The 19,484-nt window shown below is 39.4% G+C and overlaps 1 protein-coding gene across 6 annotated transcripts in view; it reads left to right on the forward strand.

Moving 5' to 3' along the window:
- The first annotated feature begins 460 nt into the window (after nt 1–460).
- OMA1 (OMA1 zinc metallopeptidase) overlaps nt 461–19,484 on the forward strand; it is a 92,204-nt gene continuing 73,180 nt past the window's right edge. For 2 of the 6 annotated variants that reach the window (XM_059882691.1, XM_005204536.4), the window contains exons 1-3: nt 482–550; nt 11,006–11,524; nt 14,789–15,017. In XM_059882691.1, the coding sequence (XP_059738674.1) occupies nt 11,025–11,524; nt 14,789–15,017 (729 nt within the window). In that variant the 5' untranslated portion in view covers nt 482–550; nt 11,006–11,024. 6 annotated transcript variants of the gene reach the window in all.

Genomic DNA, 19,484 nt, shown 5'->3' on the forward strand with positions numbered 1-19,484 from the left:
GTATATCACTATCTGGTATCTTGAAGTCTACTATACACATCACTTTGTAGCCAGTTATTTTCAACTAACTTCCAGATGCCGCAGGTTATCCCTCATCTTCCTGAAAACGTGCCATGTGAAAGCAGACAGATCTCACACTCCGAAGACTACTTCTATCAGTGCAACTTCTGAACCAAGAAACCTTAGCGTTATGGTAGCCTTCGAATCACTTTCCTTTCGGCCAGCACAGCAGGCCGTATCTACAGCAGGCACACCCTTGACTGGATCACACTAGTGAAGATGTTCCTAGGCAAGCGGCCTAGCCCATAGTCACGTCCCTCCTCCAGCCACGCGGGGGCACTAGAGCGCCATAGTTCACACGGGACCCCGGCCCTCTGGGAGGACGATCTGGGCGGGTGTGTTGACTGCCCGGTGTGGGCGGAGCAAAAGGCGTCCCGGTCCTTGCCGAGGGCAGGAAGTGAAGAGGCCGGGCTTCTCTGGCGAGGTGTGCGCGTGCGCATAGGTCGAGTCGGCGGACTCTTCGCTTTTGCTACTGCTGGGGTCTGTCCTGGTGGGGACGCCTTTGCTATAGAGTGGGCCGGGCCCCGGGGAGGGGACAGAGTACTGGAGTTGGGCCGGAGAGAGCTTTCAGGGGCGCTGGGGTGCGGAGCAAGGACCCTGTGTACCCGGCGGGGTGGGGATGGCGAGGCCTGGGGTAGGGGAGGGACGACAGGGCGCCCGGGCGGGAATAGAGGGGGCGGCGTGTGGAGTCGGGGAAGAGGGGCGAGGGGGAAAGGACGACGTGGGAGTAAAGCCTCCTTCTCCCGCCTGGTCCCCTTTTGGTGTGAATTGCAGGGACTCCAGGGCGCTACCGTGTAGCGCGGGAGTTCAAATAGACAGGTGGCTGTATTTCCGGCAAGATGACCTCCCTCTCCCAGCGTTCTCGTTTAGGCGTCCCTTTTTAAAAGTTGTGTTTCTAATTAACGTAATATGGCTCACAGTAACACCTTCTCCCGTGGAAAACTGATTCCAACCGATTTAGGCATCTTGAGACTCAAACCTCTTGTACTTCCTCACTCTTAAAGTAGAGAAAAGTTTTCCTACCTAGACCCCAGTGAAAAATAGGAAATTCCCTGTCTGAACAGCTGTAGGGTATTGAAACAATTTCTTCATGAACTTGTCTACAAAAATCACTTTTTGTGCTCTTTAAATAATGTCTCTTGTTTGTGTAATGTGGAACAACAGTTAACAATGTGCATGAGAAATTTTAGTCCAGGGAAATGAAAATACTTGCATTGAGAATTCAGGGATTGATCAGCTATAGTGACTCCAACCAAAGCAACCAAATCCTCACTAAAAGGGATTTGGGTTCGTATCCATCATTCTCAGCTGTGGTGAAAGGATGTAGGCTGACATTTGGAAGCCTAAGAACCAAGTCTGTTGCCTTCCTATTTATTATTATTTTTTTAAGCCTTCCATCATGTGTGTACTTTGCTTGAATGATTATTTTAAAGTACATGTCCTATTTTTGCCGATCCGACAGCTGTTGCCATAGAAACTAGAGAAGAAATAGTCATTTTCAGCAGAGTTGTTAAAACTGTCTTCTAGGCTTCAGCTGTGAGTGCCAGTGAGGGCTGTACTTGCGCATTCTGAGATGGTACTTAAAGAATTAAGGATCTGAAATGTTCTTAGAAGCTAACAATCCAAATTGTTTAATTTCCTCACATCGTTAATTTAATAATCCTAGAAGTTTGCCAGCTATGTTTGTTGACCTGCTGCTGTTCTTTGAAGAGGATATGTAAGCCCGGATTCTTCTGCTCTGTGTAGTCTAGTCATTGGTTCTTTGAAAATGTATAAATAGACTCCTTCTCCCATTCTCTATCCTTTAAGGATAAAGCAGGGATTACAAACTATCAGGCACTATTTCTGTTCTAAGTGACACTTGTCGGTGATATAAATGATAGTGTTTTTGCTTGTATGTGTAATAGGTATGGTGTTGGGCTTTTGCTTATACCTTCTGTGTCAGTAGAACACTTTACATTTCACGGAAGTCGAGAGTGATGAGCAGGAGTTTGCTTGACATATGAGCAGAGCTAAGCAGTGTAAATAGATACGCGCAGACAGAGATGAGAGGTTTTTTTCTTTCTTTCCGCTGAGAGGTGTAAGTAAATCCGTGGGTCTGGAACTTAGGAGTTGGTGAAGAAAGGGTGGGGAAGGTGCCTGGAGAAATAGTGGGAAGTGGTAATTTGCAGGGTTTGGTCTACAGTATGTAGGAGTTTATTGAAGTGCATGGAAACCAATGAAAATTACAAATACAGTTGGCTTTATTGGCTTGAGGCTTACAACAGTAGTCACACATTCTGTAAAAATGTAAATAGCACAGAAATACAGAAGATGGGAATGCTGAATCCTTAAAACCATCATCCTGCCGCTCCAGATAACCACTGTGAATGCTTTGGTGTATATTCCTTTAGATTTATTTATATTTGTGTATACTGCCATATTTTAAGCTTTACTATTTTTGCAAATTAGGTAGTGATTTTTGTCTGGTTTGTTTTCTGTGGTATCCCTGGCATTCAGAAAGGTATGTGGTATGGCATGTAGCAGGCACTTATTAAATATTTAATGTATGAATGAATAATAAATAATTCAGAGGTCAGAATCAAAAGGGACAAACATGGCAGTCTAGGCCTATGCCCCAAATTTAGGCTGTAGAGTGTACTTAGAAAAAGGGAGTGTGGTTGATAAGTGACTGAAACTGGTCCCCCAGAGTAATGAAAAGAGAATGTTTGTTTTTGCAGTTTGGACTTTTGGTAGAAGACGTTCTATATATAAACCTTAAGTACACTTTCATATTTGAAATCTTAAATTTTTTTTTATGCATCTGCCCAAATGGTGTGCATAATAATTGCCTTCCTGAACTATTTTGCTACTCAAAGATATACTTTCTTTTTTAAAATTCATACAGTGTATGGCACTTAAGGCCATGTTTTACTGTCCTTTAATAGTCTTACTAAAGTACTTTCCCCCCAGTTCCAACTAGATTATAACCTCTGTGAGGTCAGGGATTGAATTTTATGCTGTGTCCATAACTCACATACCACCTAGCCAATGAAGAATCTTCCTAGCTACCCAAATACTAATTTTAAAATGATTTCCAGGCCTAAAATATTTTACCACTTTTCAGCTAGGTTCAAAGGAGAAGAAAACTAGAAAATATCTTGTTATTAATGTTAAACTATTATATACAATATCAGCTTCAACTCTACTGATTTAGAATTGGTAGGAATTCAAAAAGGGTTAACTAGAAGTTAACACTTGCTTAGCATGCTCTTTATTCAGATTATACATTAATGCAAGGGCAGAATGTATAAAGTATGTAAAAATGTTGAACAGTATTCAAATAGTTTGATATATAGATAATACTATTTATGAAAATTGATGTTCTGAAGCATCTTTCCAGATAATAGTATATTAACCTAGATGAATTAGATTTATGTATTTTTACCTTCAAGTTTTATTGGGCTTCCCCAGTGGCTCAGCTGGTAAAGAACCTGCCTGCCAATGCAGAAGATGCACTTTTTATTATGAAGATTTTGAAACACTAAAGAAAACTGAAAAACAAATTTAATGGCACGTATATAACCACCACTTTACACAAAGATTGCTACCATTTTTAGTATATCAGCTTTATGTCCTGTGTGTATGTATGTAGGTAATTTTATTATAAAATTTGGAAGTTTCATTCATGATGAAGAGAGTGTTCAGCAAGTATTTCAGGTATAAGATACTCACCTCCATAACCACATCTTTTGTCAACTAAGAAAATAAGCAGTACTTACCTAAAAGAATCTAAAAGCAAATTCATATTCAGATTATTCCAGTAGTTCCAATTGTCTTCTAAGGCTAATTTTTTTCTTTCAAAGTAGGATCTAATCAGAGTTTACACATTGTGTTTGGTTGCCTCTTTTTAGTATCTTTTAAAAAATATCTTAAATGTATAGTTTATACACAGTAAATTGGACATATTTAAACTGCATATGTTTGGACTTAGTGTATATTTATGAAATCAGCAACACAATCACAATAGTGAGCATTTTAATTGTCCCCCAAACTTTGTAATTCCTCCTCTTGCCCCTCTTTACCTCTCCAACCTCTGATTTCTCTGTAACTATAAATTAGTCTGCATTTTCTACAGTTAATATTATAAAGCTGGAATCATAGAGTATGTTTTTTGGAGGGAGAGTAGTGTTTTTTCCTGTGTATGGGTCTGGCTTCTCTCACTTGCTAGTATGGAGAAATAAAATTGTTTTTGTGTACTGCTCTTGTATTCTGCCACCTTAAGCTCATTCTAATAGTTATTTTATTTATTTATTTTTTTGGTTTGGTTTCTAGATTTCTTTGGATATTTTGGATAGACAGTCATGTTATCTAGGAATAAAGATGATATATATTTCTTATCTGGATGCCATTTATGTACATATTTACTCAATTCAATCACACTCACCAACATCTCCAGTAAAATGAATAGAAGTGGTGGGAGTGGACATCTTTTCCTTGGTCGTGATCTTAGGAGGAAAGTATATCCTTTACCAGCAAACATACTGTTGGATATGCTGCTGCTGCTGCTGTCACTTCAGTTGTGTCCGACTCTTGAGACCCCAGAGACGGCAGCCCACCGGGCTCCCCCGTCCCTGGGATTCTCCAGGCAAGAGTACTGGAGTGGGGTGCCATTGCCTTCTCCACTGTTGGATATAGATACCTGTAAATATCTTAGTTTACTGAGTGTTTTTAAAAGATTGGTTGTTGACCTTTTTGGGGGCTGTGTTGGATCTTTGTTGTTTTATTCTAGTTGCAGTGAACAAGGGCTGGCTCTTCTCTTGTTGCAGTGTGTGGGCTTCTCATTGCAGTGGCTTCTTCTGTTGCAGAGCACGGGCTCTAGGGCCTGCAGGCTCAGTGTTGCGGCTCCCAGGCTCTGGAGCACAGGCTCAGAAGTTGCGGCTCCCAGGCTCTGGAGCACAGGCTCAGAAGTTGCGGCTCCCAGGCTCTAGAGCACAGGCTCAGAAGTTGCGGCACGCAGCCTCTGTTGCTCCTTGGCATGTGGGATCCTTCTGGGTAAGGTATTGAACCCATGTCTCCTGTGTTGGCAGATGAATTCCTTATCACTGAGCCACCAGGGAAGCTCCTGGTTGTTGGGTTTTATCAAATGCTTTTTCTGTGTCTTCTGAGATGATCACGTGGTGTTTTTTCAGTTAGGGTGAATTACTTTGATGTATGAATTTTTATTCAGCCTTACATTCCTGGGACAGATGTTGCTTGGTCATGATGTATTGTCTTTTTAATATATTGTTGAGTTAGAATTCCTAAAATATTAAGAATTTTTGTATCTATACTCATGAGGGTTATTATTTTGTGGTCTTTTTGTAATTATCCTTTTTTTTTTCTGTCTTTGTTATCAGGTGATGCTGGTCTTAAGGAATGGGTTGCAAAGTATTCCTTTTTAATTTCCTGAAAGAGTTTATATAGAATTGTTATTTCTTCTTTAAATATTTAGTAGAATTCCCCAGTGAAGCCTTTTCGTTCTGAAACTTTCATTGTGGGAAGGTTTTCAACTACAAACTCAATTTAAAGATCGTGTATAAGGTTCTTTAGGTTATTTATTTCTTCTTGAGTGAGCTCTGGTAATTTGTGTTTTTCAGGGAATGTGTCCATTTAATCTAAGGTGTCAAATTTAAGATTTTCTCTTTCATTGGTTTTAAGAAATTTTATATACCTTGGAGTAATTTTGTTTGGGTTTCCAGTGTGTGTGATTTGTTAAACTTCTTGATTTGCAGGTTTACAATTTTCATCAAATTTGGAAAATTTTCAGTCAGTCAGTCACTTTAGTCGCTCAGTCGTGTCTGACTTTGAGACCCCATGGACTGCAGCACACCAGGCCTCCCTGTCCATCAACAACTCCTGGAGTTTACTCAAACTCATGTCCATTGAGTCAGTGATACCATCCAACCATCTCATCCTCTGTTGTCCCCTTCTCCTCCCACCTTCAGCCTTTCCCAGCATCAGGGTCTTTTCAAATGAGTCACTTCTTCGCATCAGGTAGCCAAAGTATTGGAGTTTCAGCTTCAGCATCAGTCCTTCCAGTGAATATTCAGGACTGATTTCCTTTAGGATGGACTGGTTGGATCTCCTTGCAATCCAAGTTACTCTCAAAGGTCTTCTCCAACACCACAGTTCAAAAGCACCAATTCTTCAGCACTCAGCTTTCTTTATAGTCCAACTCTCACACCCAGACGTGACTACTGGAAAAACCATAGCCTTGACTAGACAGACCTTTGTTGGCAAAGTAATGTGTCTGCTTTTAAATATGCTGTCTAGGTTGGTCATAACTTTTCTTCCAAGGAGCAAGTGTCTTTTAATTTCATGGCTGCAGTCATCACATGCAGTGATTTTGGAGCCCCCCAAAATAAAGTCAGTCACTGTTTCCATTGTTTCCCCATCTGTTTGCCATGAAGTGATGGGGCCAGATGCCATGATCTTAGATTTCTGAATGTTGAGTTTTAAGCCAACTTTTTCACTCTCCTCTTTCAGTTTCGTCAAGAGGCTCTTTGGTTCTTCTTTGCTTTCTGCCATAAGTGTGGTGTCATCTTCATATATGAGGTTATTGATATTTTTCCTGGCAGTCTTGATTCCAGCTTGTGCTTCATCCACCAAGACATTTCTCATGATGTACTCTGCATATAAGTTAAATAAGCAGGGTGACAATATACAGCCTTGATGTACTCCTTTCCCTGTTTGGAACCAGTCTATTGTTCCATGTCTGGTTCTAACTGTTGCTTCCTGACCCGCATACAGATTTCTCAAGAGGCAGGTCAGGTGGTCTGGTATTACCATCTCTTTCAGAATTTTCCACAGTTTGTTGTGATCCACACAGTCAAAGGCTTTGGCATAGTCAATAAAGCAGAAAGGGATGTTTTTCTGGAACTCTCTTGCTTTTTCGATGATGCCACAGATGTTGGCAATTTGATCTCTGGTTCCTCTGCCTTTTCTAAAACCAGCTTGAACATCTGAAAGTTCACGGTTCACGTACTGCTGAAGCCTGGCTTGGAGAATTTTGAGCATTACTTTACTAGCGTGTGAGATGAGTGCAATTGTGCAGTAGTTAGAGCATTCTTTGGCATTGCCTTTCTTTGGGATTGGAATGAAAGCTGACCTTTTCCAGTCCTGTGGCCACTGCTGAGTTTTCCAAATTTGCTGGCATATTGAGTGCAGCACTTTCACAGCATCATCTTTTAGGGTTTGAAATAGCTCAACTGGAATTCCATCACCTCCACTAGCTTTTTTCATACTGATGCTTCCTAAGGCCCACTTGACTTCACATTCTAGGATGTCTGGCTAGGTGAGTGATCATACCATCGTGATTATCTGGGTTGTGAAGATCTTTTTTGTATAGTTCTTCTTTATATTCTTGCCACCTCTTCTTAATATCTTCTATTTCTGTTAGGTCCATACCATTTCTGTCCTTTATTGAGCTCATCTTTGCATGAAATGTTCCCTTGGTATCTCTTAGAATTTCTTGAAGAGATCTCTAGTCTTTCCCATTCTACTGCTTTCCTCTATTTCTTTGCATTGATCACTGAGGAAGGCTTTCTTATCTCTCCTTGCTATTCTCTAGAAAATTCTGGCCATTATTTTTCAAGTGTTTTTCCCTGTGTGCTATCCCTTCCCACTTTTCTTGGAGTCCATTTACTCCTTTTGAGTTATCCCACACCTCATTGATGCTTTATGCATTTCTTACAGTTTATTTTTTCTCTGCATTTGATTTTCGATGGGTTTTATTGTTATTTCAGGTTCATAAGTCTTTATTTCTACAGTGTCTAATTTGCTGTTAGTCTCATCCAGGGTAATTTTTATTTAAGACATTGTATTAATAGTTTTCCTATCTGGAAATTCAATATCAGTCTTTTGAAAAATTATATTCTTTGTCTCTATATAACATGCTCAAACTTTCCTTTAAGATTTAACACATGTGCAGTGTATATAACTACTTTAATATCCTTGAATTCCCATCTTCATCTCTTTGATTTTGGAGGACCATTGGGCTGCGCTAGGTTTTACCTTTTTGCGTAGTGGCCTGAAAACTCTCCAGGCAGGAGATTGGGGTGGCCATGAGGTTCCTTTATCTGTTTTCTCCCTGTCTCTCAGGGATGACTGGTCTTCATTGCCTAATGTCCATATGGTGCAACCTTTGTTTTCAGTTCGGTCACTCAGTCGTGTCCGACTCTTTGCTACCCCATGAACGGCAGCATGCCAGGCCTCCCTGTCCATCACCAACTCCCAGAGTCCACCCACACCCATGTCCATTGAGTCAGTGATACCATCCAGCCATCTCATCCTCTGTCGTCCCTTTCTCCTCCCGCCCTCAATCTTTTCCCAGCATCAGGGTCTTTTCAAATGAGTCAGTTCTTCGCATCAGGTGGCCAAAGTATTGAAATTTCAGCTTCAACATCAGTCCTTCCAATGAACACCCAGGACTGATCTGGTTTAGGATAGACTGGTTGGATCTCCTTGCAGTCCAAGGGACTCTCAAGAGTCTTCTCCAACACCACAGTTCAAAAGCATCAGTTCTTCGGCGCTCAGCTTTCTTCACAGTCCAACTCTCACATACATGACCACTGGAAAGATAGCCTTGACTAGACAGAACTTTGTTGACAAAGTAATGTCTCTGCTTTTTAATATGCTGTCTAGGTGTCATAACTTTCCTTCCAAAGAGTAAGCGTCTTTTAATTTCATGGCTGCAGTCACCATCTGCGGTGATTTTGGAGCCCAGAAAAATAAAGTGTTCCACTGTTTCCCCATCTATTTCCCATGAAGTGATGGGACTGGATGCCATGATCTTAGTTTTCTGAATGTTGAGTTTAAGCCAACTTATTCACTCTCCTTTTTCACTTTCATCAAGAGGCTTTTTAGTTCCTCTTCACTTTCTGCCATAAGGGTGGTGTCATCTGCATATCTGAGGTTATTGATATTTCTCCTGGCAATCTTGATTCCAGCTTGTGCTTCATCCAGCCCAGCATTTATCATGAAACCTTTGTTTTATTTACTCTTTTTAAAAATTATTGAGGTATAGTTGATTTACAATATTGTGTCAGTTTCAGGTATACAGCAAAGTGGTTCAGTTATATATATATATATATTTTTTTTCAGATTACCTTCCATTGTAGTTTATTACAAGATATTGAATGTAATTTCTTGCACTATATAGCAAGTCTTTGTTGATTATCTGTTTTATGTATGGCAGTTTATAACTGTTAATCCCATACTGATAATTTATTCCTCCCCTTTCCTCTCCCCAATAATCTTCAGTTTGTTTCCTGTGTCTGTGAATATGTTTTTGTTTTGTATATAGACTCATCTGTATTGTTTTTTTAAGATTCTGAATATATGTGATGTTATGTAATATTTATCTTTCTCTGTGTGACTTATTTCACTAATATTCTCTAGGTTCATCCATGTTGCTGCAAATGGCAGTATTTCATTCTGTTTTATGGCTGAGTAGTATTTCATTGTGTATACATATATATACCACATCTTCTTAAGCCAGTTATCTGTTGATGGGCACTTGGGTTGTTTCCATGACTTGGCTGTTGTAAATAGTGCTGCTGTGGGCACTGGGGTGCATGTATCTTTTTTCAATTAGAGTTTTTTCTTTTCTGGATAAATAGCCAGGAGTGGAATTGCTGGATCATATGGTAGCTCTATTTTTAGTTTAAGGAAGCTCCATACTCTTTCCCATAGTGACTGTAACATTTATATTCCCACCAACAGTGTAGGAGGGTTCCCTTTTCTCCACACTGTCTCCAGCATTTATTGTTTGTGAACTTCTTAATTATAGTCATTCTGAGCAGTGAATGGTGATACTTCATTGAAGTTTTGATTTGCATTTCTATAATAATTGGTCCTTGTTGAAAGGACTGATACTAAAGCTGCAGTATTTTGGTCATCTGATGTGAACAGCTGACTCATTGGAAAGTCCCTGATGCCGGGAAAGATTGAGGGTAGAAGGGAAAGAGGGTGTCAGAGGGTGAGATGGCTGGATGGCAGCACCAATACAATGGACTTGAACTTGGGCAAACTTTGGGAGATGGTGACGGGCAGGGAGGCCTGGCATGCTGCAGTCCCTGAGGTCACAAAGAGTTGGACGTGACTGAGTGAACAACAACAATAATAATTTTCAGTGTTGAGTACCTTTTCATGTGCTTGTTGGCCATCTGTATGTCTTCTTTGGAAAAATGTCTATTTAGGTCTTCATATTCTGTTCTTTCAGTTGTTTTCAGTGAGAAGATAAGTCCCTTTCCCTCTGTCTTGACCTGAATCAGAAGTGTCAGCATAATATTTGAAAGGAACAAATTGGTATTTTAAAAAATACATTTTGTGTTAGACTTTAGTATTCCATTAAATGCTCTTTGACCTGGTTACTACCAATTACTGAAACTTTCCCTGGTGGCTCAGCTGTTAAAGAATCCCCCTGCAATGTGGGAGACCTAGGTTCAATCCCTGGGTTGGAAAGATCCCATGAAGAAAGGAAAGGCTACCCATTCCAGTTTTCTGGTCTGAAGAATTCCATGGACCGTGTACAGTCCATGGATTTGCAAATAGCTGGACACGACTGAGCGACTTTCACTTTCTTACTTTCAGTCTTGTTTTTGTTTAATCTATTTCTTGTTCCCCAAATAATTTAGCTGTTAAAATAAAAATAGACTTCTTTCAACTAAAATTAAAAAAATGAAAAGAAGCAAAAAGGTCAGATTTGTTGGACATTGGAGGTACATGTTGCTGAGTTTAAAAAAGTTAGTAAAACCTCTTTGGTTTTTGTTGTTAAGAGGAATTGCTGCGTGAGTGGTGAGTAGAAACCCAAGGTAATTTGGTTGGAGACGTGTTGAAGGAAGAACTTTTCAATGTGTTATATTTCCAGTTTGGTAATAAATATTTTGCTGGGATTATTTATAGTTTATATTTTGTGTTCCAGATAATCAAGTAAAACAAAAATGAGCTTCATCTATGGACTGCAGTCTGCTGCTAGAAACTGTTTTTTCTTCCGATTTAATTTACTGACCAACTGGAGAAAATGTAACACACAAGCTGTAACCTCACGAGACTTTCATCAAGTGAAAATTAACCATATAGTAAATAAATCTCTGGGCCTGGGAGTAAATCACGGTGATAGATGGACTCCTTTGCCTGAAAACTTTCTCTTCTATAGGACTTTTAATACCAAAAGAAAAGGCTGCCTTTTGAGTTCCAGAAGTAAGGAAATTTGGATGATTAGCCGAAAATGTACTGCATGGACTGACTCTTTTTCAAGACAGCTACCGATGAAGAATGTTCCCGTAGTTCCTGCTCATTCAATGTCGCATCCCTTGAACTGTTTACCCACAAGAGACATCAGGAGTTTCCACACTTCTCCACGGTGCCAAGCTGCTCCTGCTCCTCTGTTGTTGATGATTCTTAAGCCAGCGCAGAAACTGCTTGCAATCATTGTGGGCAGGTAAAATGCTTTTCAAAATATAAGCTTTTATATTAAAAGTTTGTAAAACTGTACTTTTAAAGAAAAATTGGTAGATTTCCCTCCCATGATTAGCTCAGTTCAGTTTCTAAATAGTTGGTGTGTATATATATATATATATGTATGTATATATATGCCTTAATAATCTTGAAATCATTTGCTGCATATATAATACAGAAATGTGATCTGTGAGAATTATTCTTATATATATTATCTAGACACTGTTTTAAAGATCTTATAATTACAAAAATCAAAAATATTTATTACAGTTCATGTGTAAGAACTGTACTTAAAACATTCCTTTTTAGTTCATGAAATTTGAGGCAATGAATCATGAAACTGAAGAACTTTGCTCATTTAAGAAAGAACTCCTAGCCAAGTTAACTCTTAATTAGTATTTGTTTATTTTTCTATTCTGTTTCCAACAAATCTTTATTTTCTTTTGCTGATCCTTTATAGCATTTAATGTTTTTAAAGCTAAATAATGCTTCGTATTTAACTTAAAACTCCTCCCTCATAATTAATCTTGTTTTCTCTTATTTGCTCCATGAAGATTGAAGAAAGGTAAAGTTAAGCATTGTCTCCCTATAAACTTATTTCATATTTGATAGCTATGAAGTGCCTTCTAGCTTTTTTACTTCCATAATTATCCACCCAGTTTTCTTTTTATCCAAAATCGAGAACTTGTACTCTAATTTATTGTGTTCTTTATGACTAAGCTTTGGCACTCAGAAAATACACAGTTAATTTAGCTCTCAATTTAAGTATGACTTCGAAGAAAGCTAGGGTTAGGCAGTAGTCAAAGAAGTAAAACCAGCTTTTATTCAGAACTTTTGTGGTAGGAGAAAAGAGACCTCAGTATAGAACCAGAGTCAGTTTTGAATACACCATGGGCTGTGCAGGTAGTGTGGTGGTTGGTAGATGGAAAACTACAGAGGAAACATCAGGAGCCAGGAGGGATTCTACTCAATCTGGTCTACCAGAGTTACTGCCGAAACAGGTGAGAGTGATCAGATACCACCCAACCATGGTGCCTATCCATGGCCTGTTCAGAAACACAACTTCACAGCAAGAGGTGAGCAGTGGGTGAACAAGCAAAGCTTTATCTGTGTTTAACAGCTGCTCCCCATCATGTGCATTACTGCTTGAGCTTTGCCTCTTATTGGATCAGCAGCAGGATTAGATTCTCGGATCAGCAGCAGGATTAGATTCTCATAGGAGCATGAGCCCTACTGTGAACTGGGCATGTGAGGGATCTAGGTTGCGTGTTCCTTATAAGAATCATCCCGAAACCATTCCCTCACCACCACCCCAGGTCCATGGAAAAATTGTCTTCCACAAAACCAGTCCCTGGTGCCAGAAGGGTTGGGGACCACTGACCTGGGGGATACTGGAGAAGGCAATGGCACCCCACTCCAGTACTCTTACCTGGAAAATCCATGGACGGAGGAGCCTGATAGGCTGCAGTCCATGGGGTCGCTAAGAGTCGGACATGACTGAACGACTTCACTTTCACTTTTCGCTTTCATGCATTGGAGAAGGAAATGGCAACCCACTCCAGTGTTCTTGCCTGGAGAATCCCAGGGACTGGGGAGCCTGGTAGGCTGCCTGTGTATGGGGTTGCACAGAGTCAGACATGACTGAAGCAACTTAGCAACAGCAGCAGCAGCAGACCTTGGAGATGATGAATGATAAGTAGCAGGTTAGATATCACGAGTAATCAGATATGGAGGATAAGGGATTCTGACTTAACTGACCTGTGCAGAGATGAACACAGGAGTCCCGAAGTCAAAACATTCATGGGCGTCTAAGTAGAGTTTGGTCCAGGAGAGAATCTTTGTCACAACTCAGCCCAGGCTCTTGGGCTGATAGATCTTTTTCCTCCTTTTAAATTATTTAACTTTTTGTTATTACTATTATAAATCACCTGACATTTTGTTTTAGGTTATGTTTTCATACATTTTAAATAATGGTGTCATAAATTTTTAAATTGGAAATAAGTATACTTCATAGCTTGATCTAAGTCTTTTTAGGTTGAAACACTTTAAGGGCCTTTTAGGTATATCACTTAGCAGGACTAAAATAACTTAAAGAAATTGTTTTATAGAATAAATTTTGTCTAGAGAATGATGTATATATTTTAAATATTTGTTGTAATTTCACAGATGAACTCATGGGGGAAATTTTTTGTTCAGGTACTGAAAACAGCATTATTATTTTAGTTGCTAAGTCGTGTCCAACTCTGTGACCCTGTTGATTGTAGCCCGCCAGGCCCCTATGTCCATGGGTTTTCCCAGGCAAGAGTATTGGAGTGGATTGCCATTTCCTTCTCCAGGGGATTTTCCAAACCCAGGGATTGAATCTGGGTCTCCTACTTTGGCAGGCAGGTTCTGTACCACTGGGCCACCCGGGAAGCTACTGAAAACATTACTGGTTGTCACAATGTCTGTGAATCCTAGGAAGCAGCAGAGAACGTTGTTGCCTGGTAGAGTTGGACCTCCTCAGATGTTATCATAAAATCTCTGATTTCTGTGTTTACAGTGCCTGTGCTCTTATTACCTCTCCTTTGTCGTGTTCTCTGTAGCTTAGTGGAGTTTCTGCTACTGTGCAATATTTGTTTCTAAAATCAGTGCTGAGATAGTTTCCCTTGCATCTGACTGAAGTACTGGCAGATTGTGCCAGATGTCTGATGTCTGATGAGCAGTGGGGGGACTGGTGGTTAAAGGTGAAGATTCATTGTACCATAAGCCTTCAGTTGTTTATTTGCGCAGTTCATCCCTATTATCACATTGCCTTCCTGATTTTCCTCTTATTAACTCTGTGACCTTGGATAAGTTGTTTAACTTCTCTATGCCTCAGTTTTCTCTTCTGTAACAGGGTTATTATGAAGATTAAATGAGATGACATATGTACAGCAATTAGAAGAGTACCTTGAATGTGCTCATTAGTCAATAAATGTGAACTAATGGTAGAGTAAAACAACTTCTCACTTAGCTCGTTTAAAATAACCGAAGAAGAAAATTCAAATGAACATTAGAATTTTTAACTATAGCTCTGTATAATTGATTGCTTTTTTATCATTCGGCTAAGAATTTTATAAACTGGAAAAAAACCCCATCTATACAGACATATATAAAAATTCAAGCCTTTGATGACAAAATTTTAGCATAAGCATAAAGTTTTGGTGGTATGTACTGATTTTGTTATCAGAACTTTTTGTTATCAGAATTTTTCTTTTTGCTCTAGGGGCATAAGAAAATGGTGGCAGGCACTTCCTCCTAACAAGAAGGAACTATTTAAAGAAAGTTTAAGGAAGAATAAATGGAAGCTCTTCCTTGGCTTGAGTAGTTTTGGATTGCTTTTTGTAGTGTTTTATTTTACACATCTGGAAGTGAGTCCAGTCACAGGAAGGAGCAAGCTACTGATATTGGGGAAAGAACATTTCAGACTTTTATCAGAACTGGAATATGAAGCAGTAAGTAGAAAGACTCATTTTTTAATTAGATTGCTTGATATAATATTCAAAGCAGGAAAGTTTCTTAAACATGAACAATGCACTACTTTTTAATTTTAATTTCTGATGGGGAATTAGCCTTTTTTCCAAAAAGTCTCAGACCTTTCATGCTTTGTATTCCTGCCATCTACATTGCCTTTCCTCACAACCACCTAGCCAATTCCTGATTGCAACATGTCACCTTAAATGTCACTTTCTCAGGAAAGCCTTCCTCGATTATCCCGACTGGGTTAAGCAGTGAGGCTGTGTTAGGCCCTGGGGGGCATCCTTCATAACAGACTGCATTATGAATCAGTCATTTGTAGCTTGATCACTGCTTGACTATATTGGGGCTAGGTATCCTACTTTTATTTTCTCTTTGCATACTGTACTTTCCTTTTAAAAACCACTTATGAGGGTAGAAGCATCATAATTATTTGCATAATTATCTATTTGCTGATCTGTCTCCCTTGCTAGACTAACTCCAGGGGTTCAAAGAGCCTGTTTGTTCTGTTTATCATTTTATTTTAAGTACTGGTACAGAGTACAAAGTATGCTTACTATGTATTTTTTTTTAACAAATAGATCTATAATTTGAATTTTTGTATCTTGAAAATTAAGTAGAATAACATAGTTCCCCATCCCCTAAACATCAATTGGGGCAGTTTATGTATATATTTTCTTTTTCATTAAAAAAAAAAATCTATTCATTTATTGGTTTCCCTGGGCCTTCACTGCCGCGTGAGGGCTTTCTCCAGTTGCAGCAAGTGGGAGCTACGCTCTAGTTGCAGTGTGCAGGCTTCCCACTGAGGTGGCTTCTCTGGTTGTGGAGCACAGGCTGTGGGTGCACAGGCTTCAGCGGTTGCTGTGTGGGCTCAATAGTTGCAGCTCCTGGACTCTAGAGCACAGGCTTCTGTAGTTGTGGCCATGGGCTTAGCTGCCTCGTAGTGTATGGAATCTTTCCAGACCAGGGATCGAACCCATGTCCCCTGCAATTGGCAGGCAGACTCTCAATCACTGGGCCACCAGGTTGCCACAGTTTATTATGTTCTTTTTAAAAGATTTTTAAAAATTATATTCTTTGAATACAAAATAAAGTTGGATTTCAGAAGCCTTAACTCCTTGGAAAGTATAGTAACTCAAGTGAACATCTTACACCCTTAGTGAGTTCCTTGAGGGCAGATCATCTTTCTGTCCCTCATGCTTAGCACACATACGGTATACACACTTCATTTTATTGTTATTTGCTTTATTACACTTTGCAGATACTGCATTTTTAAACTTAGGAGGTTTGTGGCAACCTTGTGTCAAGCAAGTCTGTCGGCTCCATTTTTCCAGCATCATTTGCTCACTTCCTATTTGTGTCACTTTTCAGTGAGGCAGTATTTTGAGTCTTTTCATTATTATTTGTTAGGCAAAAGAGATTATGTCTCTCCCAAGGCCTAGGTGATGCTTAACATTTTTTTTAAGCTATGAAGTGTTCTTTAAGGTGTGTGCATGCACACAATAAACAGTGGGAAACCGAAAATTCTTGTGACTCACTTTACTAAGACATGCACTTTGTGGTGAATATCTCAGCAAAGATATTGAGAACTGGAACTGAACCCACAATATCTCCAACGTGTGCTATATATGCTTAATTAATATTTGTTGAATTTATAGCCTCACTTGACAACTTTGCTGTGGTTAGATTTTTATATATCAATATTTTTATTGATATATTAAAATATTTATATATTTTTATTGATATATAAAAGATATATAAGATAAGATATATAAAGATAAGACCAATCTCTTTTATACAGCTTATACAGAGATTTGAGATGTTTCTTAGAATAGTCAGAAGCAAGTTTGACAAAAGTGTTTTATTAAGGTTGATAAAGGCCTAGTGTTAAATTAGTGTATGTTCTACCATTTATATCACTAAGAAGTTAAAAAAATTACATACATGTACATATATTTTTAACTTATTTTTAGCCTATGCATGTAATACCTGCTTGATATGAAAATTCAAGCACATGTTCTTATGGGATTATTATAAAGTACTGTAATTACATATAATCTTGTTGTATCTACTTCAGTAGTGTTCTTTTAAGACAGTTTACATTGGTGACTTGTGCTTTTAGAAAATACTATGTAAAGATTTTAAAATTCATATTCTGTAAAATCTTGTTTGTAATGTATTATCAAGGTTACAGACTTCTTAATTCATATATGAAAGAAATTACACATTTTTTGGAAATTTAGTAGTTTCAGAACATCCTTAATTTTCAAATGGATGTCTGAGGAACTTTACAAATAGCTGCTGCTGCTAAGTCGCTTCAATCGTGTCCAACTCTGTGCAACCCCATAGACGGCAGCCCACCAGGCTTCCCCGTCCCTGGGATTCTCCAGGCAAGAACACTGGAATGGGTTGCCATTTCCTTCTCCAATGCATGAAAGTGAAAAGTGAAAGTGAAGTCGCTGAGTCGTGTCCGACTCTTAGCGACCCCATGGACTGCAGCCCACCAGGCTCCTCCGTCCATGAGATTTTCCAGGCAAGAGTACTGGAGTGGGGTGCCATTGCCTTCTCAGTACAAATAGCTGAGGAAAGAAGAAAAGCGAAAGACAAAAGAGAAAAGGAAAGATATACCCCTCTGAATGCAGAGTTCCAAAGAATAGAAAGGAGAGATAAGAAAGCCTTCCTCAGCAATCAATGCAAAGAAATAGAGGAAAACAATAGAATAGGAAAAACTAGAGATCTCGTCAAGAAAATTAGAGATACCAGGGGAACATCTCATGCAAAGCTGGGCACAATAAAGAACAAAAATGGCATGGACCTAACAGAAGCAGAAGATATTAAGAAGAGGTGGTAAGAATACATAGAAGAACTATACAAAAAAGATCTTCATGACCCAGATAACCATGATGGTGTGATCTCTCACCTAGAACCAGCCATCCTGGAGTCTAAAGTCAAGTGGGTGTTAGGAAGCATCACTATGAACAAAGCTAGTGGAGGTGATGGAATTCCAGTTGAGCTATTTCAAATCCTAAAAGATGATGCTGTGAAAGTGTTGTACTCAGTATGCCAGCAAATTTGGAAAACTCAGCAGTGGCCACAGGACTGGAAAAAGTCAGTTTTTATTCTAATCCAAAAGAAAGACAATACCAAAAGATGGTCAAACTACCACACAATCACACTCATTTCACATGTTAGTGAAGTAATGCTCAAAATTCTCCAAGCTAGGCTTCAAGTACATGAACCGAGAACTCCCAGATGGTTTTAGAAAAGGCAGAGGAACCAGAAATCAAATTGCCAACATCTGTTGGATCATCGAAAAAGCAAGAGAGTTCCAGAAAAACATCTTCTGCTTCATTGACTACTCTAAAGCCTTTGACTGTGTGAATCACAACAAACTGGAAAATTCTTAAATGGGATGCCAGACCACCGTACCTACCTCCTGAGAAATCTGTATGCAGATCAAAAGCAACAGTTAGAACCAGACATGGAACAGCAGACTGGTTCCAAATTGGGAAAGGAGTTCGTCAAGGTTGTGTATTATCACCTGGCTTATTTAACTTCTATGCAGAGTACATCATGAGAAATTCTGGAGTAGACAAAACAGGCTGAAATCCAGATTGCTGGGAGAAATATCAGTAACTTCAAATATGCAGATGACACCACCCTTGTGGCAGAAAGCAAAGAGGAACTAAAGAGTTTCTTGATGAAAGTGATAGAGGAGAGTGAAAAAGCCGACTTGAAACATTTAAAACACTAAGATCATGGCATCTGGTCCCGTCACTTCATGGCAAATAAATGGGGAAACAAAGGAAACGGTGACAGACTTTATTTTCTTTGGCTCTAAAATCACTGCAGATGGTGACTGCAGCCATGAAATTAAAAGACACTTGCTCCTTAGAAGAAAAGCTATGACCAACCTAAACAGCACATTAAAAAGCAGAGACATCACTTTGCTGACTAAAGTCCGTATAGTCAAAGTTATGAATTTTCCAGTAGTCATGTGTGGATGTGAGAGTTGGACCATAAAGAAGCTAAGTGCCAAAGAAGTGATGCTTTTGAACTCTGGTGTTGGAGAAGACTCTTGAGAGTCCCTTGGATTGCAAGGAGATCAGACCAGTCAATCCTAAAGGAAATCAATTCTGAGTATTCATTGGAAGGACTGATGCTGAAGCTCCAATACTTTGGTCACCTGATGCGAAGAGCCGACTCACTGGAAAAGACTTAATGCTGGGAAAGATGGAAGGCAGGAGGAAAAGGGGACTACAGAGGATGAGATGGTTGGATGGTATCACCGACTGAATGGACATGATTTTGAGCAAGCTCTGGGATTGTGAAGGACAGGGAAGCCTGGTGTACTGCAGTCCGTGGGGTCACAGAGTCAGAGATAACTGAGCGACTGGAACAGCAAAATTTTTCAAAGTATACTTGGAAGAATCTCTCATGCATAT

This window comes from Bos taurus, chromosome 3, assembly GCF_002263795.3.
Source record: "Bos taurus isolate L1 Dominette 01449 registration number 42190680 breed Hereford chromosome 3, ARS-UCD2.0, whole genome shotgun sequence".
NCBI lineage: Eukaryota > Metazoa > Chordata > Mammalia > Artiodactyla > Bovidae > Bos > Bos taurus.